Here is a 26,908-nt window from a genome sequence, read left to right as displayed (position 1 = left end):
AAATCAGTAGAATTTGCGGATAATATAGCTAACGAAGCTGTTGATCGTATTACAAGAGCCAAAAATGTGTTAATCAGAGGCGTCCCCGAAGTGGGTTCTACATCTCAGGCTAAAAAAGATCATGACAATAATGTTATTACATCGGTATTAAGTTCTGTTGGGTGTCAAGAAACTCCGCTGAGTTTTTACAGGGTTGGCAAACCTAATCAACGTTTCCCTCGTATGTTAAAAGTGGTTATGTCTTCCGACTATTTTGCTAAACAAATTCTACGCAACAAATTCAAGCTTCTAGAAGATAAAGACACTGAATCCTTCTCCATAATTGACGACAAAACTCCAATTCAACAACAACGTCTGAAAGACCTTCGAAGCGAACTGGAAACTAGAAAAAACAATGGTGAACTGGACTTGACAATTAAGTACATCCAAGGCATTCCTAAAATTACTACATTTCGCCATTGACCCAAACTCCTCTATGTTCAACGATTGGCTACTTCTTTATACAAACATTGCTTCACTTAATGCTAAATTTACTGAATTTGTATGTAATATTCAATTAATAACACCTCATATTATCTGTATAGCTGAAAGTTGGTTGAATAATAATATTCCTGACTCTTTAATTGCCATACCTAGTTACACTATTTATCGTAAAGACCGACAAAATCGCGTAGGAGGTGGGGTCTGTATTTATCTTTCGGAGTTAATTACTAATAACTTTTCTATTTGTGCTAAAGATATTCAGACTGCCGGATTAGATATTCTTCACCTGACTATCACCAGAAATTCATTTACCATGAATCTAATTTGCTTGTATCGTCCCCCTGATACCCAACCAGGAACTGATAATCTTTTTATTGAATTACTTGAGGAAATATCACTTCTTGACAATCTTGTTATCGTAGGTGACTTTAACTTTCCCGATATCTCATGGCCAGCTATTTCGTTATCTGACGGTGTTAGCTCTCATAATTTATTTAAAAATTTTATTATAAATTCCAACCTGTCGCAACTTATCACCAAACCTACTAGATTTAGACTTAATAATCAACCATCAACGGTCGACCTGGTAATTACAAACGAAGAACAATTAATTTCAACGATAGACATATCTTCTCCAATTGGAAAATCCGATCACGCAGTGATAACTTTCCACATTCAGTTTAACTTATCGAAAAGTCTTAACAAAATGTATACAAAGACTATAACAGTTACAGATTTCTTTAAAGTTAATTCCGCTTTACATCAACTTAATTGGAATAACCTTTTTCATAACTTAATCGATCCCTCGTCAATGTGGGACACTTTTCTTGACACTACAACTAGAACTATTTCAGTTCACACAACTGAACGTCAGCTGTTTAGAAATCAATTAAAACCTTGGATCAACCTTGCCGCTACACGCTTAATTCGACATAAACGGAAGCTTTGGCAATCTTATAAACGCACAGGTTCCCTTGATGATTTTCTTGTTCACCGTAGATTTTCCAATAGAGTAAAACAATCTTTGCTAAACCTAAGGAAAGATTTTGAAGAATCTATCATTGCAAGTGATAATACTAAGAAAATTTTCCGGTACATTCGCACATCTTTATCATCTAAAGTCTCCACACCATTGCTTCAAAAAGCCGACGTGTCTTTATTGTTCCTCGAATAAAGAATCCTCTGATGCTTTATCGCTGTTTTTCACTCAGGTTTTTACAGATGAACCTAATGATGCCGTTCCTCAAATAATGTGTCCACGTTTGCATGCAACTCTTAATGACATCTCTTTCACACCGGAGGTAATTAAACAACATTTACGGAAACTACGCAACAATTCATCGCCTGGTTTGGACGGACTAACCTCCTTTTTCCTAAAACAATGCGCAGATTCTGTAGCAATCCCTCTATCCCTTATGATGAATACTTCCTTTAATCAGGGTTATCTCCCTTCATCGTGGAAATTGGCTTCGGTTACTCCTATTTTTAAGAAAGGCAATAAACTTGATTGCAATAATTATCGCCCAATCAGCCTAGTACCTATTGTCAGCAAGATCATGGAAGCCATTATTTCCGAAGCTATGTCTGAGTTTCTCCTTCACGAAAATGTGATTTCTCACCAACAACATGGTTTTATTAAAGGTCGTTCAGCAATCACGAATTTACTCCATTGTGTTAACGATTGGTCGTCATCTTTAAACGATCGGCATCCTGTTGACGTAGTCTACTTAGACTTCTCCAAAGCTTTCGACCGTGTTCCCAAGCGTCGACTACTAGCTAAATTGGATCACTTTGGTATCCGCGGAAAGTTAAACCTTTGGATTCAGAATTTCCTATCTGATAGGTATTTCCGAGTTCGTGTTGGGGAAGCATATTCATCAGATAAACCTGTCAAGAGCGGAGTTCCACAAGGATCGGTACTTGGACCACTTCTCTTCTGTGTCTATACAAGCGATCTTCCACTCATTATATCTAGTAAGTTTTCCATTTACGCTGATGATACCAAGTTGTACGTTAATCCTATTGTTAACCAACATGTTCTTCAACATGATCTCGATACAATATTGAAGTGGTCCTTGGAATGGTTACTTCCTCTAAACATTGAGAAATGCGTTGTACTACACATTGGCAAGAACAACCCGTCACTACCGTACTTTATAAATGGACATCCCTTAAGCTCGGTAACCTCCCACAACGACCTCGGAGTGATAATTAACAGTGACTTAAATTGGTCGGAGCATATTGTGTCGGTGTGTAAACGTGCAAACTCGAAACTATTTCTGATACGTAAGTGTTTTACACGTATTTCTTTAAATTCCATGTGCAGACTTTATTCAATATACGTCAGACCTACTCTTGAGTTTGCAGGACCGGTTTGGAATCCAGATCTCGCTCGTGACAAGGTATTAATCGAAAATGTGAAGCGTAAAGCTACAAGACTCGCATTCGGCCGCGTAAGACCTTGTTATGAAGATAGACTCACCATGGCTCATCTAACGACTTTCGAGCGTCGACGTCTTCGAGGTGATCTAATTTTGTGCTTCCGAATTCTGAAATACAACTTTGGAAACCTAAATACCATGTTTACCATAAACCGAGATGATAGATTAAGAGGCCACCAATACAAATTAAAGAAGTAGCAGGCAATAGCACGGTCCAGAGTAAACTTCTTGCCTAACAGGATATTTAATATTTGGAATAATTTAGATCGAGACACCATATCAGCAACTACAGTGAATACGTTTAAAAACAGACTGGATACGACAATATTTCATACATAAAAATTGCACGATGTTAAATTTTCTATGGATATTTTACTAATATCTCTTATTTTATGTAACTGTCAGTAGTTATTATACATTGTTATTTTTCTTTGTTTTTGGGCATAATAGGAGCTTGCTCCTCTGCCCTTACTTGTTATGTAATAATAATAATAATAATAATAATAATCTGGATAATCAGCTAACTTTAGAACTTATTTTCAGATGCAGGCTGAGACATCTACTCTACATCGCGCTAACTGCGCAGTAGATGACACAACACCGATTAAACTGAGGGAACCAGAAATGCGCATAAACCACCTCACTAAAGACGAAAAACTGCGCACCTGGATGGGTAAACCTCTACACGGGCGACATCCCAATGAGGTCAGCCAAGACTATGTCGACAATACAGCGTCGAACTATTGGTTGACATCAGGAAAGATGTTCCCTGAAACGGAGGGATCAATACTGGCCATTCAGGATCAGGTTATACCAACCAGAAATTACCTGAAATATATCGTCAAAGACCCTCAGGTTCAAAACGACAGATGCCGATATGGATGTCAAGCCCAAGAAACCATCCAACATATTACAGGGGGCTGCCAGGCATTTGCTGCAACTGAATACAAGGAACGGCATGACGCAGTGGGAAAAATCCTTCATCAGGAGATAGCTATCAAGCTGGGACTTCTCCAAACGGACCATCTCCCGTATTATCAATACGTCCCTGAGAGTATGCTTGAGGATGGCAACTACAAGCTATACTGGGACCGCACTGTGCTCACAGACCAAACAGTGGCACATAATAGACCAGATCTCGTACTAGTTAATAAATTAACAAAACAAACAACACTAATTGATGTGGCGATACCTAACAACAATAATCTCCGTAGTAAATTTACTGAAAAGATCGCCAAGTACAGAGATCTGGAAATTCAAATACGAAGGCAATGGAGAATGCAAAGTACCCAGACGATACCGATTATCATGTCTACTACTGGAGTCATTCCGAAGACCCTCCTCGAAAGCATAAAAAAGCTGGGTCTGAATGAACATCTTTATAAGACCATGCAGAAAGCTGTACTACTCGCGACGGCCAGAAGTGTACGAAAATTTTTGGGAGATACACCTGCATTCCAAGTCACCTAGGGCTCGATAACACGGAAAGAGTCCCACCAGAGCTCAATCCTTTTGATACCGTAGGTATCTGGGATGAGTCAATTTTCCCCTTAGAGGGAGTGTGAGCCGTATGGCTAAATCTGGATAATAATAATCTCAATCCTTTTGATACCGTAGGTATCTGGGATGAGTCAATGTTCCCCTTAGAGGGAGTGTGAGCCGTATGGCTAAATCTGAAATAATAATTTACGCAACACTCGCAACGGCCAGATGTGTACGAAAATTTCTGGGAGATACACCTGCATACCAAGTCACCTAGGGCTCGAAAACACGGAAAGAGTCCCACCAGAGCTCAATCCTTTTGATACCGTAGGTATCTGGGATGAGTCAATTTTCCCCTTAGAGGGAGTGTGAGCCGTATGGCTAAATCTGGATAATAATAATACACGCTGTACGCAGCCTATGGCGTCTACTGGTGGTAACCGGCTAAGTCTGTGCTCAATTTAATTCACCCCGTAATTTGAAATTGTTTTAGAATTACTCTTTTTAACTATTTCGGTTGTAAGATAGTTTTTATCCTTCAAAGTTTATTAAAAGTAACGAAAATGAACAATTTTTCCACGGCGTGGCGCTGTACGCAGCCTACAGCGTCTATTTGAGGCCACCGCCTAAAATGTCATACAAAGTTAATTTCTTTTATTGTGTTCTCGCGCAAGCATTAATGTCAGTAAATGAAAGATTTTCATGTTGGAAAATCATGTTAATTCTTTCAAATTTTTACATAATTTTAACGACAGTACAGAAAACTCACAATAAAACTCCTGTGTAGAAATTTGGAAAAAAAACAGATTTAATGATCATCTAGATAGGTATGGAGGGGGACGATTTTTTTGAAGAAATATATGAATTATACAGCTTCAGCATTTGTTAAAAGAGTTAAATAATTATGCACGCATGATTTTCACGTATTCGTTGTGTGTTCACCATTAACTCTGAGGTTTGCAGTCTGATTCCAGTAAATGTTTTTAATTATTTTCAGATCTTTTCCTTTTGTTAAAAGGAAATAACAAAGAAAGCCAAAATAGTAATATGTTTAACGATTTACGTACCTATCACTACATATGGAGCAGAAAATTGGGTATTGAACGACAAACAAGATTGAAAGCCTCGGAAATGAGGTATTTAAGAAAAGTCGTGGGAGCTAGAAGAACTGATAAAAGACGTAGCGAAGATATTAGAAGAGAATTCAAAGTAAAAACAACAAAGGAATAAATTCATGAAAAGAAATTAAAATGGACTGGACACCTATTTAGAATGAATGACAACAGACTAGTAAAAATGACATGGGAAGCGAGGCCCGATAGGGAAAAATAGGAACCAAGGAAAACCTGGAATACAAATGTAATGGAAATATTGACGAATAGAGGAAAATCGTGGCAGGAAGCCAAAGAATTAGGTAGCGACAGAAAAAAGTGGCGTAAGTTCGCAGATAATAAAGAGTAAAGAAGACACCTCGACACCTACCGGTATAAGAGGAACATCGATTATGTATGTATGTATTTTCAGATCTTGGTTGTTAATTAGTGCTTCTTTTAGTATTTACATTATTTTGGCGTGCTGTACCCGATCAAACGCTATCTCGTAATCAACCGACATGCGTATATGTCACAATTGACGTCTCTGCATCTCTGGAATGATAGGGGAGAGTTGGATAAAACGGGATAGTTGGATAAAGCGGGATACCTGGTCTAGAGACCCAACTAGTGGTGCTATCAATCGAACAACGACGAAAACTTGTTATCAATATGTTTAACATTCTCAGTTCGTTTTACCTCGATGCCACTATTTGATGAAAAGTTGTTGTGTTTAGAATTGTTTGACTCTATTTTTTTGATACTTTGTACTTTTAAGTACGTTGTTTTCTACATTATACTGCCTACATATATAAAAATATAATTCCGGTGACTATTACATTTAATTAAGCAGTCATTAACGAATATTCTCATGTGAAGTCTACCTAATTTTACTTTCACATTTAGGCAGCAGCCATTTTGGTTTTGAAAAATGTTTGAGTTTGACAAAACGGGACACTTATAAGTTGGATAAAATGGGATACAGTTTCTTATGTCCCGTTTTATCCACCTATTTATTTGTTGGCCTATTAATTTTTTAAATAGAGATATGAAGCGTTTTCTCATACCGCAGAGAAGAACAACATATTTTTATGTGACTTTTGTTCTGATATACGTATCTAGTCCTAAATAAAAGGTCTTATTTCCCATTTTGCCATAAAACATAAAAAACGCCTATTTTTAAGTTTCTGACTACTGAAGGTATTATTATTTCAAGAGTAAATTTTACTATACAGTTTAATGTCTACTTAATTTAGACATAAATTAAGTTTTAGATAATTGTATACAAAAAATTAAATATTATAAACCTATCCCGTTTTATCCAACCTTGGTTGGATAAAACGGGATGTGTATGACTTTAATAAATATATTTTTTACTATTTACCAGTTATTAAAAATAGCTAAAGATATGTATTTTGTGTGCTGCAATAAATGTTATACCTATAAAAAATAATATTATGATAATTTTTTTAACATATTTTCCGTAGTAAAAGTAAACACGAATGGTATCCCGTTTTGTCCAACTCTCCCCTACTTGTATTGAGAACTGGAATAATACTTGAATTAACTTTACCCGAATTTAACAACAGCTATTCGCATTCTGCCCATATCTGTTGCAACTGCTGAACGATTTCTTTCTAAACTGAAACTTATAAAACATTATTAAAGATCGACCGTCAGTCAAGATAAGAGCGGTTGACAAATGTATCTATCATCTCTATAGAGTCGTCAATATTAGATGATATTCACCATGTTATAAAAAGATTTCTCGAACTGAAGGCGCGAAAAGTGAATTTTTTCTGAAATAGATATTTATTTTCATGTTTACCTGTATCTTTGGTTTTTTATGTTGATACGCCAAAGATTTATTTTTACTTAATTATCTTAACTTTTTCCTTTGCATGTATGAAAATTTTTAGATATTTTTGTTTGGTTACAATAAATAATTGTTCATTTTTATTCACATTGTTTATATACAACGGGTATTTTTGGGCGCCATTAAATGTTTTGCACACAGGCGCTAACACGTGCTGGCGCGGCACTGCCTCCATTGATATTAAAAAATATTTGGAGTGATTCTTATCCTTGCTTGAGGATGAAAGTAAAATAATCGAACATGCCGGAAAAACGCGTTGGCTTTTAATCAAAACCTGTCGCTGAGTTTTTCAAAAATGTTATCGCGGTTTCTGACAATCCTCTGTTTCATTTTCTTCCGGCCGTCCTGTATTTTCATGACCTGATTTATACTAATCTATGCATTTATTCGTTTTAATTAAATGCTTTCCAAAATAATTACCCATTGTTAATACGCCCGTCAAAACGAACATTAGCCATTTTCACGTCTGCTACCGCTGATATTAATTAATTTTCTTGCAGTTCTCCAGTACGAACCCAACAATAGTACAGCAAAGGAATTTTACCCGTTGATACTCGAAAAGCTCCAGTTGAGTAAGTATTGCATTTTATAGTTGATTACACTCTAAACTCTAAACCAACAAAACGAACAGAATACGAGTGAATACAAAAATCAATGTTTATTTTCATATGAAAGCATCAATAAATAAAAATAATCATTTTCCAATTCTCTATCGTGTATTGTTGTTTTTAGAATTATATATCTATAATATACTATTCTCGGTATAAGCATAGTCGTAATGCTATGGTTTTTCTTTAGAAGGCTCACAAATAATTTCATTACCATAATAACCTCTTAAAAATGATGATAAAGTAATAAAGAAATCCCCACTTATACCCTTTTTACTACAAAAACACGCTTACGTCATTCAAGATTTCTGACGTCAGCGCATTGCCAAAACATTAAAATATGACTTTTTATCATGACCATGCTTATACAGTAAGAAGCTAAGCATCATTTATTTTCTATCGGAGATATTTTCTTTGTTTTTGTTTACTGTAGTACAAATAATAACTGTAATTCCTAATTCTGATTAATGATGTCAATGGATTTTCATTACTTGCCAAAATATATTAATTAACAACAATATCATAGTGCGTAACCAATAAAATACATCATTTATTATTTTAAGGTTAAAAATGACAGGTGCATGCACCGAATAGTATTATAGTAGTAGTAGCATAATAGCAGAATACGAGTAAAATATTGTAGGTATAGCACAAGGTTGTTTACAAAGAAATTAAGGCTTTTAATTTTTTTTTCTCAATTACGTGTTTACAGGTATAGTCGGTTCGCTAATTTCAGACACAACTGGTTAGTGATTTTAGTAAGTAATTTTGCTAATTTAGTCAAATTGGCAAAAAAATCATTACTAAATAGGTAATTATTATTAAATAGTTAGTAATTTTGCCAATTTTGGCAAAATTGGCCAAAACCAAAAAAGTTACATACTAAAATCACTAGCCAGTTGTGTCTGAGTTTAGCGAACCGACTATACCTATTAATTTTAGTGTTATTCTTTATTTAACTAACCTTCATCATCATCATCTTGGTGCTACAGCCCATAGAGGGCCTCGACCTTCTCAAGCTTTCTACGCCATTCTGTTCTGTCCCTTGCTTGCATTTTCCAGTTGCCGACTCCGATCTTCTCGGCATCCTGTGTTACCCCGTCCATCCACCTCAGCTTTGGTCTACCCCGTCTTCTCATTCCCACGTGTTGCGCTGTTAGAATCTTTTTTATCATGTTCGATTCAGGGGCCCGGGCTACATGTCCTGCCCACTGCAGGCGGTTTCACTTAATTATAGTGATAATATCTTTTCCACCAAACGTATGCTTGTAGATATTCTGCAGTTCAAAGTTATATCTACGCCTCCATATTCCGTTCTCACAGACTGCTCCGAATATCTTACGTAGCACCTTTCTTTCAAAAATCGACAGAGCGGATTCATCTGTTTTAGTTAACGTCCATGCCTCTGATCCATATGTGAGAACGGGGACTATCAATGTTCTATACAGCCTTATACGAGTTTTTTGAGACAGACGTTTGTTAGCTAAGTACTTTGATAGACTATGATAACACCTGTTTGCAATTATTATTCGTCTTTTTATTTCCTCTGATGTGTTCTTATTGGGGTTAACCGATGTCCCTAGATATATGAAATTTTTTGACCGCTTCGAAGTTTTGGTCATTGATGATTAGATCTGCGTCAATATTTCCAGCTCTTGTGTTTGTGTTAGTCGCCATGAATTTTGTTTTATTTCGATTTATATGTAACCCCATTTGTTCTGCTGCTGCTACTAGCTCGGTTAGGATTTCCGCAGTTCTCGCTCTGGTTCTTGTTATAATGTCCACGTCCTCTGCATATGCTAGGATTTGGACAGATCTATTGAATATTGTTCCCCTGCTATCTATATTTAACTAACCTTACCTAACACTAAAAAATAAAAAAATACTAAAGTGTAGTTATAGAAATAAAAATACTTTTTATTCGTATTATTCTACTGTATTAAAATATTTTTATTCATATTATTTATATTTTAATCGTCTATCTATCTATTAGCCTTGCGACATCCAATATTGGACATAGGCCTCCCCTTCGCTCCTCCATCTTTCTCTATCCTGAGCCATGTGCATGTGCATCTGTTGTTAAGGGAACTTGGTTATAATCAACTTTTTGATTAGCGTTCGAACAACCAGTCCATAATCTAATGTTCTGACGTCAGAAATCATGAATGACGTAAGGGTGTTTTTTAGTAAAAAGGGTAGGTATACAAATATTTTATTGTTGTAAATTTGTAAGTTATCAGGATCAATTTAAATCATAATTAAACATTTCTGGAAATTTTAAAAGGATTTAAATTCTGGAATTTGAACTTTGTAAACTATGTACATAGAATTAATAATCTTCACGATCATATTACTAGGGTTAATAATTTTGGGGTCTTCAGGGAGTTAGTATTTATAGATTCATCATTGAAAAACAACCAGTTAAAAAATAGTCTTTGAGTCAACAGGTTGTTAGAAGTTGTGTATTATTAAAATATTGTTACGATGTGGGGTGCATGAATTGTTATAACGATAACATAGAAGAAGCTCCTGTTGAAGCCGTCGTGGAAAATTCACTGCAAATATCAGAAAGGCGTCAAAGTTCCCATCTTTTTTATAAAAATTAGTAATAATTTTTTTAACTCTCTGTAAACTTTAAATCTGGATATCTCGTATAAAATTTGTGCGGTCTTTGGGCTTAGCACGGCCCTTTTAAAAAAGTTCAAAGCTGCAGCCTTTCCTTCTAAAAGCTCCTCTGTGTTTATCGCTTAGTTTGCCGCGTACCAAAATTATACATAAGTCAACGTGTTATATTTGTGAATATACATTAATAAAATTTAATGCTTAACTGAAATCTGGAATTAAACACAAATACCAAATGAATGGCGTCTCGCTATTATAATCCCAATATTCCAAAAGGGAGACTTAATGAAATGTAATGACTAGTGAAGCATTGTCCTGCTAATTTAAGATTATTAAATGTAATTTACCAAAGACTACAACCGCACACAGAGAAGATAATCGGAAAATATCAGTGTGGCTTCTGCAGGTAAAAGTACAAAAAAATCAAATTTGGGGACTCAAATTAATAGAGGATCCCGCGTACCAAAAAAAAGTTTATTAATAGCAGGGCATGGTGGACAAAAGACTTAGAAAAAGTAGTACAAGAAAAGAAACAACTGTGGAAAAAATACTTAACAGACAGAAATCAAGAAAGCTATGACAAGTACAATGAAGAAAGAACAGAAGTTAAAAAGATGGTTAAAAATAACAGAGACAGAACGTGGGTAGAATTTGGAAATAAATTAACAAAAGCATTTAGTGAAAACCAGAAATTGTTCTATAACACTCTTAAGAGCATGATAAAACCAAAACCAAATACATTGAAAAACGTGAAGGATAAGAATGGAACCATACTTACAGAAAAGAATGATATTATGGAGAGGTTGAAATAATACTTTAAAGAACTCTTGGAAGGGGAACAGGTAGAAAGAGATAAGATAGAACAAAACAAGAATCAACACGCCCCACAAGAGCAACAGGAACAGAAATTAAACAAAAAATGAATTAAGAAATACAATCAATAAAATTAAGATGGGAAAAGCACCGGGACATTTCGATATAACTGCAGAAATGGTCAAATACATGAATGAAGAAAGACAACAAGAATTACTAAATATCATCAACCAAGCTAAGAAAGAAAAGAAAGTACCACCGGCAGATAGGCATTGTAACACCATTGTATAAAAAGCGAGATAGCAAAAAATGCTCAAACTATAGAGGAATAACACTTGGAAGCACAGTAGGAAAACTTTATGCTAGTATACTAGAAAACAGGCTAAGAGAAAAACTAGAAAACACCTTTGAGGAGAGCCAGAGTGGTTTCAGAAAAGAAAGAGGGACGAACGATCAGATTTTCCTAATAAGACAAATAATAGAAACTACTCTTTAACCTAGTACTAGATGACGTAATAAAAGAATGCAAACACAAATGGAGAAAATATGTAGGATATTGGAAGTTGAGAATGATACAAATAACAGAACTATGCTACGCAGACGACATAGTGATCATTGAGGAGTCAGAAAAACAATTACAAGAAAATATAAACATATTGTATGAAGAGCTAAAAATCAGAAACATGAAAATAAACAAAGAAAAATCAAAAACAATGATAATTGGAAGACAAAAAGGAAAACATGAAATAGAAGTAGATGGCAAGCAACTTGAACAGGTAGACAGATATAAGTATTTGGGGGTAATCATAAGCCAGGATGGAAAATTAGAAGTTGACATAAATGAAAGAATTGCAAATACTGGTGAGCTGTACAATATTATTAAGAGTAACTTTTTAAAAAAGAAAGAAATACCTAAGAATATAAAAACGGAAATAGTAAAAAAGATTGTGAAACCCACTCTAACCTATGCCTGTGGATCTTGAACATTAACAAAAAGGCAAAGGAACGGACTAATAAGAACAGAAATGAGATTTTTGAGAACAATAGAGGGAAAAACAAGGAAAGATTAAATTAGAAATCAAACCTTTAGAGAAAATCTGAAAATACACCCAGTTACAACAGCAATCGAACAAAGACAACTTAGATGGCTCGGACATGTACTGAGAAGAGGAGAAGAAAAAATAGTAAGACAGATATATGAAGCGAGAGATATGGGCAGAAAAGAAAGACGTGAACAGAAGAAGTGATTTTTCCAAATGATAAATTAGTGCTTGTCCTCCTTATTTGAACATTTTAGCTGTTACTTCATCCTTTCCTGTTCTTCTTCTTCTTCACATTCTGTTGTAGGTATTTCTTTTAGAAGCTCTTCGAAGTGATCTTTCCATTTGTTCAGTATTTCCTCGTTGCTTACTAAATTTCTTCCATTTTTGCTTTTATAATGTACAGGCTTTTTTGGTAACACCTTTTCTCATTGTTTACTCCTGGATATAAGTTTTATTTTCTCCATTTTTAATCTTGTATGCATTTTAATTTATCTTCATTCCCATTTCAGAAGCCAACGAGTAAAGTACTCCTCGCTTATCGTCTCTGCTAATAGTGTATCATATAAAAACTAGTTAGTTAATGTGCTGTGTTTACCAACAAAAATACTGGTAAGGCGATTTTTAATTAACAGCAAATATCGACAACCAAAAAATTAGGCCAGTTCTTACTGGCCATACATATTTAATATTTTGGCATCCAGAATATTAAAATCAAATTATGGCATCAACATCATCTCAAACATCATCACAAACAGTACAACCCAGCTTCGCCGCAGTAACAAAAATCACACCAAAAAAACCTACAACAGCAATATCATGTCCCAGTAGAAGTTTCGCCATCGTTATGAACGCTCTTCCTGACGTCGTGCTATTTGAATACATCAAGGCAATCGGCGAAATTGTTACCCCTAAAGAAATAACCTTTGCTTCACGAATTTCTAACCAGCGTATATGCATATATCTTTCTTCCTTATCCGTAGTGGATAATCTTCTGCAAAATTATCCGACCATTACTGTTAGAAATCAAACAGTATCTATTCGCAGACTTATTACACCTGCAAAGAGGCTACTACTGTCCAACGTGAGCCCTTCGATCCCGAATTCACTCATAGAGCAAGCACTTAAAGAAGAACTTCGATTACAACTTGCTTCTCCTATCTCTTTTATCCTATGCGGCTCACCTGAGGACGAATACGCTCACATTTTCAGTTTTCGACGCTCTATCTATATTATACCGGATAAAGAAAACTTTGAATTAAATACCTCAATTTTAATATCGCATGAAAATAACAATAATAGAATCTTTATCACTTCGGATAAACTTGAATGTTTCTTATGTAAACAATCTGGACACACTGCAGACTCCTGTTCTAACCCTCAAGAAATATCTACCAATCTTTCTCAAAATACAACTTCTAGCCTAATCCCATTTGAAACTCCTTCTACTATGTCTCGTCCTTCCTCCTCCTCAAAAGAAGAAATCAATCCAACTAATAACGACTTAATAATTCCAAATGAACAGTCTCTAATGTCAGTGTCCTTACCTTCAAATCCTTGCATCAAAAGAACTTATTCTACCGACACAAGTCTCGAATCACCCACTTTATCGGTTACTGATAACCCCCCAGACTTAAACCCTATAAATGATAAATCTCCCACAGCCTTTGCAACTCCTAAAACAGCTCCTAAAAAGAAATTAAAAACTGATGACAAAGAACTTGGTAAAATTACTCCCTCTGCTCAATCAACTATTGAACAATTAATTAGTGCTAACCCAGAGAGATTTTCTTTGACAGCATTACAGCTTATTGCCTTCCTGGAAAATTCCTTTGATAGCAGTGATCCTCTCAAAGAAGCTCATAACTTTACCACCAACATTAAGTCTCTTTTAGAAGACCTTACGCAAATATATCAAGCTGTATCTGATAGATCGCTTAAAAATCGAATTACAAGATTATCTAAAAAGCTTAAGATCACATTAAATCCCGTAGACGCTGACGAAGTTGCAAGCCTTTCATCCAATAATTCATGTACCTCCAACACCAATGATACCGATCTTTTCTAAAAATAATACAAAAGTCACTTTATTATGGGTACCATCCCATGTTGGCATTAGTGGTAACGAAAAAGCCGATTGCCTTGCCAAAAAAGCTGCATCATCGATGGATACCATACTTAATGTACAAATCTGTAATGATCTAAAAGCCAGACTGAAGAAGCACACTCTATCCACCTGGCAAATTCACTGGAATAAAATTACTTCAGTGCTGCATAAAATTAAGCCCTCAGTGAACCTATTTACCTGCCCTAGTTTATCTCGGAAAAACATGGCAATCTTACGAAGACTGCGTATAGGACATACCCGTAACGCCAACAGCTTGGTATTAGTCCTAACTTCAAAGATGTCCTCAACAGTACAGACCAAATCAACAAGGTTATCAAATTCCTCGAGAAGAATCAACTGTTAAACAAAATATAATTATTGTTAACTGATCTTTTTTTACTTATGTTAACTACTACTAATGTTAACTATATATTTATAATTTGTAATTTATAATATTACCATGTAAACTGTAACTCGTGCTAATGGCCATAGATGTCACATGCACGTTAATTTAAATAAAAAAAAAAAATTTATCTTCATGGTATTTTCTTTTCTTTAATCGTCTGATCCTTTTGGCTCGCTTTCTTTGTTCGTTGTATTTTTTCTCCATCTCAGTGTTTTAATTTGCATCATTCTGATTCTTAACTTATTTCGTTCACCTAGTTCTATTTTACATTATTTATCAAACCATCCTTTGTATTCCTCTTTTTTACCTCTATTACTGTCTCGTAGATTAGTAAATTTGTAGATTATTATTTATATCCCCTAGAATAATAAATCCCACGCTAATGATCACTTTTACTAGAAAAACAACTGCAATTAATCTGACAAAAGATTTTATTATTTCCATCACACTTTTGGAAACAGCCAAACGTAAATGATATGATATCGGAAATTGTTCAACGCACTGGAATTTCACAGTGAATCTAGCACTAATATCAGTGTTTAATGAAAAGAGCAATTTGGTGGTATATTGGAAAGCAGTAAATGGTGGAACGATAAGCGGTGATAGCCTCATACTTTCAAATTAAAGAGGATCTCTTCTTCGCATCATTCCAGCTTTGCAAAATTTGAAATTATGGTTTTACGTTGGCGATTTTATTAAGGATAATCATATATCTATATCTGGATTAAAAATAAATTAAATTTTAAAATATATTTTTTATTTCATATTTATTTTATGTCAAAATTAGATGTAGGTAGTAATAATAGAGAGTTATTGCCACCGGCAAATAAAGTATCCTTTATTACAGGATAATTTAATAAAGGACAAATACAGGACGGCTCTAAAAGAGTGGTATTGCAAACGCAGTTAAGGAATCTTTTATTTTGACAAACGACATGAAATATTTTTGTAAATATAAAAATAACCTATAAAATTCCATTTGTTGATAAAAATTAAAATAAGATAATTGAAAAGAGTAAAACGTTAAATTTAATCATTTTATCATGTAAAGATGTTTAGAGAACAACATATATCCCATAATACTAATCGTTCAATAATATGGAAGTGCAATTGGAAATACTGTTTTAGGAGTTTGTAAATACTTTTGCATTATGGGTAATTTCTATGAAGAATTTCTGGAGAATATATTATTAGGGAATAGTGGATATCCAGTCCTCAACTACAACTACCTAATGCCACAATTATTGCAGAATATTCAGATAGAAGTTGTGTTTTATAATCAATCACAAATCCCTTCAAGAATTGGTATTGAAAGAACATTTGGTATTTTAAAGAGATTTCCCATTTTAACATGTAATGAGATGCAAGTTACCTTTTGTTCAAAGAATAATATCAGCTTGTTCAGTTTTACATAATATTGCAGTAGATTAGTAGATAATAGAGAAAACGTTGAAATACTGGCAAATGAGTGTGCTGTTGATATTGATATAGAAGCTGTGGCAGTACATTTTCAACCAGGAGCTAATCTAATGCAACTACATTGTGTGTATGTTTGTTTAAAAATATTGTTCGACATTTTAACTTAAACTAATTTTATTTTTATTGGACTGCAGTGTGTTAATAAATTTATAAATAAATATAAATATTATATTGGTGACTGATTTCAAGTATTTTATGATCATTAGCAGGTTTTAAATAATAAATTTATAAATATATACATGCTATTGGTGTTTGATCTTTTATCGTTTAAAATATATGTTCATTACGATCCATTATGGCCCTCTCTTTTCATCTCTGGATAACTACATAGTTATCAGGAAGTTTATCTGACAGATTAGATACTAATAGATATCTGACAAAGAAAAACTTCCCGTTAACTAGTTATCCGGAGCTGAAAAGACAGATACCTACTAAGGAAACTGTTATATAAACTTCCCAATAATTAGTTATCTGGAAATGAAAAGACCTCTAATATCTAATCTGTCAGATAAACTTCCCGATAGACAAAAATATAATAGAAGAATTAAGCTAAGAAGAATTAAATTAAGAATTAACCACTTATGGTGGTTTTTTATTAATTTTTTTGGCAGTGTTTAAATTAACAAATACTGATGGCATGAAATGGATCACGAACACGGAGGTTCTAGGAGGAATGAAGACAGAATTGGATATTGTGTTCACCATTAAACGCATAAAACTGTAGTATCTGGGACACATATGGGAAATCAGCACTGTTACTCCCTGCTGCAGTACATATTGCAAGATAAAGTCAAAGGTAAGCGAAGACCCAGTAGAGGGAGAATATCAATGGAACTGTTTCGAATCGCAGCTAGCAAGGTTATGATTGCTAATATGATTTCCAACATTCGAAACGGATAGGAACCAAAAGAAGAAGATGGCATGAAAATGAAAGTGTATTAATATTTTTGAATAAAAACTTTATAGATTCTAATCTATAAAAGATTAAAGTTTCAAAAATAAATACTTGAACCTTTGTTTTATTTTGTTAACCTGTTGTTATATTATCTGTTGAATTGAACTCTATTTTGAATCTAGAATTTTAACAAATCCTAACCTTCATTAAAATTTATTGAAATTACCTCTTATATCTATAATAAATATTTATTTCTATACAAAAATGTAAAATATATTGAGTTTAAATGAGTTAATGATATTCTATGTCTGATCATTGTAATTAGTAACACTTTAAAATTATTTACATAATATTCCTTTTTACAACTTTTTGTAATCACTCAAGCTTCAATAAAATGTTATTGTTTATATTCCTTTGGGTCAAAACATCAATAATCTATATCTGAGAATATTACTTAGAGTTCTTTTTAGTAAATAAAACCCAACATACAACTTTAATGATGAAAGTTTAATCAAAATCAAATAATTATCAATTCCACAATACAATTCCAAAATCCAAAGAAGTGACAAGATAAATTCAAAATACCAGTGAAATTAGACCTTTCTTCACATTTTTGACACGTTATGTCAAAATAAAGGAACTTTTATTAAAAGAAGGGTGTCCTCTAATTTTCCTTAAATACAGGCGGCCTTTATTTTATTAAAGGACAAAAATAAAAGACGCAATACGTCGCATGCTTATATGTCAAAATAAAGGATCTTTTATTACAGGCCGACTTAATACGTTGGCAATAGAGAGATATCGAAACTCGGAGTTAAAAGTTCCTTTATTACAGGATCTTTTAATAAAGGACAAATACAGGACATGTGCAATGAGAGTTATCGAAACGCAGCTTTAAGAAATCTTTTATTTTGACAAATGACATTAAATAATTTTGTAAATGTAAAAATAACGTAAATAACCTATAAAATTCTATTTGTTACCTCCTTTAATAAGATCTTATAAATAAAAGATAAAAATTAAAATAAGATCGTTGAATTTAATTATTTTGTCATTTAAAGAACAACATAACCCATAATACTCATTGTACAACATGGAAGTGAAAAAATTAGAGATACTATATTAGTTGTTAAATACTTTTGCATATATATGAAATGGAGAATTTATGAACAATGTATTTGCTAGGGTATATCCAGTGCTCAACCACCTAATGACACCATTGCAAAATCTTCAGACAGCAGTTGAAGTGCTGTATAACTATTAATCACAAATTGCTTCAAGAATTATTGTTATTGAAAGAACATCTGGTATTTTGAAGAGAAGATTTTAAATATTAATATGTGAAATAAGATGCAAGTTACCTTTTATTCAAAGAATAATACGAGCTTCTTCAGTTTTACATGTACTAACAAATATGAAGGTGCTGCGATTTAATCGAACAAGCTGTGGCAGTACATTTTCAACCAGGAGCAAATCTAGTGCAACTGCAACTAAATTTTGTGTGTGTTTGTTTGTGTTAAAATTATTCTCAATTTAAGGCAAGTTTAAATGGTTAATGTTGATAATTTTATTTTTATTGGACTGCAGTTTGCTAATAAGTTAAAAATAAATAGGTATAGTAATATAGTATATATAGTTTAATATTGGTGTCTGATTTTAAGTATTTTATTATTAGCAGTTTTTTAATAAATTTATAAATACATATTGGTGTTTGATTTTATGTATCCGTTAAAATATGTTATCACTTTCCGTTAAAAGGACTTCCACAACTAGCAAAAATATATGAACAAACAAATTGTTTTAACAGGTTTTGTAGAACCGTTGATACACAGATGCGTTGCAGAGCACATAAAGGAAATTAAACAGATTGTGGATGAGTGGAATGCCCTATACAAAGCTCGAATGCCACAAAAGCGACTAAAATCCAGGAAAAGCTTCCTTGGAACAGTGCAGGATGAGTATTTTCCTCTTCCCTAGGTTCAATGGACCGGCCAATCTCTAGACCTAGACTTTAAAACAAAGGAAACTATGAATAGGATAAGAACAGGGGTCGCTCCAGTAAAATCAAACGTTCTAAAATGGGGGAAAATAGACCAAGATGATGTGAACTGTGACTGGAGAAATACAGAATATGGAACATTGTCTTACATGCAGCAACTATCCTTGTACCCTCGAAGATTTGTGGCTCGGCAACAAAGATGGAACAGACATAGCCCAAACCCAAAACTGGGCTGAAATTCTATGTCCGGACACGATAAAGTAAAGTAAGTGTTTTAAAGGACAAAAATAATAGAGGAATTAGCTTTATGGTGGATGAATTATTTTGACAGTATATTTAAATAAACAAAAGCTGATGGCACGAAAATGAAAGTGTAATATTTTTGGTTCAAAACTTTATAGATTCTAATACATAAAGAATTAAAATTTCAAAAATAAATACTTAAACCGCTTAAACCTTTGATTTATTGTATGAACCCGTTTATATTTTAATACCATTTATGTTATATATCTGTTGAATTGAACTCAACCTTTGAATGCAGAATGTTAACTGTTAACAAATCCTAAACTTTTCCACAATGTCTCAAGTACCATGTATGATGATATATTTGTGCATTCAAATTACCTAATTGAAATTAGGTAGGTATATATTATATTATATCTATACTAAAAATATTTATTTCTATACAAAAATGTCTGGACTTTAAATGAGTTGTAAAGAAATTCTATGTCTGATTATTGTAATTATTAAACACTTTAAAATTATTTACAAAAATTATAGGTATGTATTTAAATTCCTGTTTACAAACTTTTTGTAATAACTCAATGCTCTTAAATATTCTTTTTTATATTGATTTGGGTCAAAACATTAATAATCTATATCTGAGAATAAACTTTTGTCCCTTTCTTTAGGAGTTCTTTTTAATAAACAAAACTTCAACTTAGATCAAAAATATCCAAAGATGTGGGATGTGATAAAAACATAAATATAAATGAAGTTAGACGCCTTACGCCTTTCTTTTCTTGTTTCTTCTTTTTTTGACAAATTTGTCACATTTTTGACACGTTACGTCAAAATAAAGGATCCTTTATTAAAAGATTTTTGTCCTTTATTTTTCCTTAAATACAGGCGGCCTGTATTTTATTACAGGACAAAAATAAAGGACGTGATACTGCGCTTGCGTATATGTCAAAATAAAGGATCTTTTATTAAAGGACGATGTTAAATAGGGTTTCGATATCTCTCGGCAATAACTCTCTAATATTGTTAAGGATTGTTTCACATTTCAAATTTTGGTGAAGGTTCCTTTGGTGGAAGTTTAATTTTTTTGAGAAGAATACTACTAAATAGGAAAAAGGAAAAGGCAGTTTCTGTTTTTATTTGATTCAGAGTTGGACCACCATCTCCGTATAGCTATTTCTGCAACTCATGCGTCCTCGGTGGTGCTATGCATTCACAACTCTAAACCAAATATCAACAGCCTGCCTATTTAAGGGAAATCACCGCGAAGCAATGATTCCATCTTTTGAGACGCAAAACAGCGACATCTCTCGTAAAACGAGGAAGACGAAAAGCCCTAGATACAAAGTTTACTACAATTAAAATAACTGAAATAAAAATAATAAACAATATTATTTTAAATCCAAGACTTTTCGTTAAGAAACTGCTTTCTGGCTGCATCCTGTATATCTGGCTTTTACAATATATAAGCACAGAGACGACGAATATACACACACCGGCAAAATTAGCCGAACCCCTTAAAAATGGGACATGTTTGATGTCACGAATTTCCTAAACCAGTGGTCCCATTTGAGTGATCCTTTTAGTATGTTATAGCCTTATTATTTAAGAATATCGTGGTAATAATATTGTTGCTTGACAGCTAAATATTATTTTATACCGGGTGTAACAATAATACTGTGTTTTTTTCTTAAATTTTGGAACACCCTGTGGACTATTATAGCATATATAAAATATTGAAATTTAAACTCAATTATAGCCATAGGCTCTTAATATTTTCTTTTTTGATTTATTTGCTTATGTTGGAAAATAAAAAAGTTATGGGCTTTATCAACTAGCCATGTTTTTCCAAAACCAGAAAAAATTTAAGTTAAGTTTTCCATACAGTGGGGGACTTTTCATTTTTGAATTTATTTTCCATTTGAAAGAATCGTTTTTTTTTTTTCGATTATAGCGCGATCCATCCATAATTCGAAAAAATGTGTAAGTTGCTTATTTTTACGTAAAGAATCCAAATCTGCAATAAAAATTGGGGGCTTCTATTTAAGATTTTAAATTAAATCCCCCACCCCACCTTCGTGGGGGGACGTGTTTGGTGCCATTCGATAGATTTTTCAAAAATATTGAATACGTGTATTTTGCAGTTTTTCGATCTGATGTTCAGCTAGTTCAGCTGAAATCCACGGGAGGTCGTCATTGTGACATCGCTTATTAATTTATTTATTTAATACATCTATTGAATTACTTTAGGCTTGTTTATTAAACTAAGCAGATAATGCGATGGTAGGGGAGCCCAAGCGGGGATTTTTTCAGTTACATGGGGAGAAACCTTGTACCCTGTAAATGTACCTATACAATATATTGGTTCTTAACACCGGGGAGTTCATTAAGGGGGGCCGAGAAAAAAATATATTCTTAGAAATCTAAAAAATCTATTCTCTTGGGGGGTAAATTAAAAATTTTAAATACGATATTTCGCGAAATGAACATCAGGTCGTAAAACTGCAAAATACACGTATTCAATATTTTTCAAAAATATATCGAATGGCACCAAACACGTCCCCCCACGGAGGTGGGGTGGGGGGTTACTTTAAAATCTTAAATAGGAGCCCCCAATTTCTATTGAAGATTTGGATTCTTGACGTAAAGATAAGCAACTTTTATTCGCAACATTTTTTTAAATTATGGATAAATGGCGCTATAATCGGAAAAAAACGATTGTTTCAAATGGAAAATAAATTAAAAAATGAAAAGTCCGCCAATATATGGAAAACTTAACTTAACCTTTTTCTGGTTTTAGCACATACTATTCACAATCCAATAGGTCCCCATAACGCTCGAGTAACTGCAAATTTAGCATACTTTCCTCCCCTACTATGAGGATTTATCGATGAAAAACATGGCTAGTTGATAAAGCCCATAACTTTTTATTTTCCAACATAAGCAAATGAATCAAAAAATAAAATGTTAAGAAAGCCTGAGGCTATAATTAAGTTTTAATTTCAATATTTTATATATGCTAGAATAGTCCATAGGGTTTTCCAAACTTTAAGAAAAAAACACAGTATTATTGTTACACCCGGTATAAAATGATATTTAGCTGTCTAGCAACAATATTATTACAAATATATTCTTAAATAATAAGGCTATAATATACTAAAAGAATCATTCAAATCGGACCACTGGTTTAGGAAATTCGTGACATCAAACATGTCCCATTTTTAAGGTGTTCGGCTAATTTTGCCGGTGTGTGTAGAAGAAAGCAAAAAAGGACATGATCACGTATTAACATTCTTTTCGTCTAGAAAAAGGGCCGAAAGACAGTTTCAGGTACTCAAATCTGTATAGATTACAGATTACATTATAGAATCTGTTAAGATGAAAAAGGAAAATGCAGTTTCTGTTTTTATTTGATTCAGAGTTAGACCACCATCTCGAGATAGCTATTTCCGCATCTCATGCGTCCTCGGTGGAGCTATTCAGTCACAACTCTAAACCAAATATCAACAGCCTGCCCATTTAAGGGAAATCACCGCGAAGCAATAATTCCACCTTTGAGACGTAAAACAGCGAAATCTCTCGACTACCAAATAATCTTCTTCTTCTTCAGCCTGTTTGCATCCACTACTGGACAAAATTCAGAACTGAAGTCTCTTGGACAAAGTTTAGGACTGAGTACTCCACTCTTCTCTGTTTTGTGTTATTTGAGCGAGCACAGTGTTCTACGACTGTGCTCGCGTGGCCTCCAATGTAGGTACAATGTTTCTCATCCACCTGTCGTTGTTTTGTCGTGCCACGTGTCCTACCCAGCTCAATTTCATGTTCGCAATTCTCCCAATTACATCTTCCACCTTTTTCCACTTCCTCATTTCGTATACAGTATGGTGCAAATGATTGGATTAAATTCGTTATTTCGTAAGCCTTTATTGAAAAATCCTGAAACAGGGTCGATTTTTATTTTTAAATTATGATTTTTTTGGAATATCTATCTTATTAGTGACGTCATCCATCTGGGAGTGATGACGTCATCAATGTATTTTTTAATTGAGAATAGGAGTCGTGCGCTAGCTGATCTGAAAGGTTATTCAGTAATATAAACATTAACATAATTTTTTATACAGAGTGTCCAAGAAAAAAATTTTGAATTAAATTAATTGACACAAAAAGTAGAATGTATCTAATTTTATTTAATTCAAAATACATTCTACTGCTGTTGGAAAACAAAAAAATGTATTTTGATAAATAAACATTGCTTTTCGCTTAATTTCAATGTTCAAGCTGCCACCCATCTGTCTCTTGACAGTTTGAACATTTAATTTAAGCGAAAAACAATGTTTATTTGTAAAATAAACATTTTTTTTTATTTTCTAACAGCAGCAGAATATATTTTGAATTAAATACATTCATACATTCTTCTTTTTGTGTCACTTAATTTAATTCGAAATCATTTTTCTTAGACACCCTACATAAATAATGATGTCAATGTTTATATTACTGAATAGAAAATTGAATAACCTTTTAAATATGCTAGCACACGACCTCTATTCTCATTTAAAAAATCATCGATAACGTCATCACGCCCAGATGGATGACATCACTAGTATCTATGATAATGTATGTCAAAAAATCATAATTTAAAAATAAAAATCGACCTTTCTCAGGATTTTACCTTAAAGTAGCTGGCTTACGAAATACCGAATTTATTTCAAACATTTGCACCATACCAACGAATATATACTCTGATAGAAAGGTACGGCCTGTAACGTTTTAGCATAGGATTCTGCGTTCCAACTGAGTAGGTGCCATGGAGGTGCATAGACCTGACAGCGACTACGGACTACCAGCGTCCGCACTGCGGCCGCAACATCCCTCGTCAACAAGCCTGATTATAAACGTGACCATCTGTTTCATATAAAAGCTTCTTCTAGGAGCTGTATATTTGTTGACCATACTCAGGGCCGTGCCGTGCTATGATGCGGTGAGGCAGCCGCCTCAGGCGGCATCACAAGGGGGGCGGCATCACAAGGGGGCGGCATCACAAGGGGGCGGCATCACAAGGGGGGCGGCATAATCAGTAAAATCTAATATAATAATAGATAATGCAACATTATTGGAGAGAAGTTTTGAAAAGAATTAGACTTTTGGCCTCACAATGTTTAGTTTCTCGTGGTACAACTGATCATTTGTTTCTACCTAATAATGGAAACTTTTTTAAGTTAGTATAATTAAATTGCTCTCTGAGTTTGATCCAGTAATGGAAGAACATATCAGCCTAGTTCAAAGCGAGTCTGATACATGGTTTGTGACTTATTTAATTAACAGTAGGCAAGATGAATTGATAAGTTTAATGGGTAATATTATCTTACAAAATTGTCGAAATAACAAAAATCGCCAAATATTTTTCGATAATCTCCGATTGTATCCCAGACGTAAGTCATATTGAACAGCTCGCATTGACGATACGATAAGAGTTTTTAAGTCGCTTTTAATTCTTGTCAGAACAAATAGGTACCTATAATATCGAAGGACATTTTTATTGGTTTTTTTGAAGCTAGTGATTCAACCAGTGAATAAGTTCCGTTGTTTTGACAAATTGGGAAAATTTAGGTCTTGAGTTAGAATGGCTTAGAGTTTAGAGGACAAAGCTATGATAACGGGACCGATATGAAAGGAATAAGAAAGGGTGTGCAAAATAGAATACCTGCTTGAAAAATATCCGAGGCGCTTTAGGTACCATGCGCATGCCACTCTTTAAAATTAGTCATAATTGACACAGCGTCTTTTTCTATAGAAACGAGAACCTTTTTTGTATTCGCAAAATTAAATTCCGACAGAGTGCGCTTAAAATTTCAAAGATGGACGATAACTCTAGGAAAACAATTCATTCTGTTATTTGACCTCACAGTTCTAAAACGTTAAATTAAAATCATTTACACGAGTGTTTTGCCAAAATAACCACTAAGTTTTGCCACTAAAACATCTTATAAGTTAAAGACGACTCAAAATTATGTTTCATCTGTATCTATTCATTAAAATTTGATGCTAACTACTGATATGTTTTTACCTTTTTTTCATAAAAAAATCTGGCCCCCCGATAATCACACAGCATTTTAAAAATTATTAATCTATCTTAGAATTTCTAATTTTGTTTTTAATTTAAATAATAGGTACACTACAATTTATTTTAGACCAACAGATAACAATTTTTAATTAAATAAAATGGAAACTAAGTAGGTGAATTTATTTTATAATAAATGTGTTCTAGAAATTACGAGGTGGTCGGAATATTTTGCATAACAATGGACATTCTATGTACAGAATATATACTACATTTTATTTATTTATTTAATTTTACAGTCGCTTAAACATTAAAAAATACTACGTTTAATACCAACGTTAAATTAACAAAATGTGTGATTTGGCATTGGTTAGTTGAGGTCATTACGTAGAGTATAATAGGAATGAATACTGAGGAACACTGCCATAGTTTTTTTTAAGTCGCAATCATTGTTAATTACAACATAAACTGACCGCAAATATGTACACAACTTAATGGCAAAGTCAATGTTTTCCTAGAGTTGATGCTTTTCAAATTCGCCACCAGGCGTCGCCCACTTTGCGGTTCCTCGCCAATTAGATATACAAGAACTGTAGGTGCACTTTTTTTCTGGTTCTACAAAGCGTTGGAAAGTTCTGAAAAAACCTGTTTCAAACTAACTCTAAAACCATTGAGTGTTACTAGATGGTCAAGTCGAATAGATGCATTGAAATCTTTAAGATTTAAATTTTGTAAAATATATGATGCCCTATTCGAAACAATAGAAGATATCAACAAAGATCCAGAAACTAAAGTCAAAGCAAGAAGATTAGCAAAAGCTACTTATTAAAAATTATAAATGTTGTTCTGAAGCTATTTCCTTGTGGCATTTTTATGATTAAATATTTATATGGGAAATAAGCCACAATTAAAATGAAAAAAATAATTTTATTAACGTTTCGACGCCCAAATCGGGTGCCGTTGTCAAAATACAAAATATTACTAAAATAAACAAAAGTGTTGTTGCTAAGCAAAAAAATTCTTCTAGTAATTTATTTAATCTCACTCATTTATATTGGCAATTCAGACATATATTATACATTTTAAAGTAGAAGACTTTAAAATGATATTGCCAATATTTATGAGTTGCGTTCCTGGGACGACTTACTGAAAGATAGTTCATTCGATTACATGAAATCAACCCCAACTCAAGAATATCCGTTATAAAAAATTATAGCATGTGATCTGTCTTTAAAAAGACAACCAAATGCAACGACAGTAAAATTCTC

General features: G+C 33.5%; 1 protein-coding gene across 2 annotated transcripts in view; it reads left to right on the top strand.

The window, feature by feature from the left end:
- LOC126886960 (dentin sialophosphoprotein) overlaps positions 1-26,908 on the top strand; it is a 484,697-nt gene that overhangs the window by 381,433 nt on the left and 76,356 nt on the right. For both annotated transcript variants that reach the window (XM_050654147.1, XM_050654148.1), the window contains exon 5: positions 7,874-7,945. In XM_050654147.1, the coding sequence (XP_050510104.1) occupies positions 7,874-7,945 (72 nt within the window). The remainder of the gene's footprint in view (positions 1-7,873; positions 7,946-26,908) is intronic.

Source organism: Diabrotica virgifera, chromosome 6 (genome assembly GCF_917563875.1).
Source record: "Diabrotica virgifera virgifera chromosome 6, PGI_DIABVI_V3a".
In the NCBI taxonomy this organism is placed as follows: Eukaryota; Metazoa; Arthropoda; class Insecta; order Coleoptera; family Chrysomelidae; genus Diabrotica; species Diabrotica virgifera.
The sequence above is the reverse complement of the archived record's forward strand: the minus strand, read 5'-3'. Positions and strand labels throughout refer to the sequence as shown.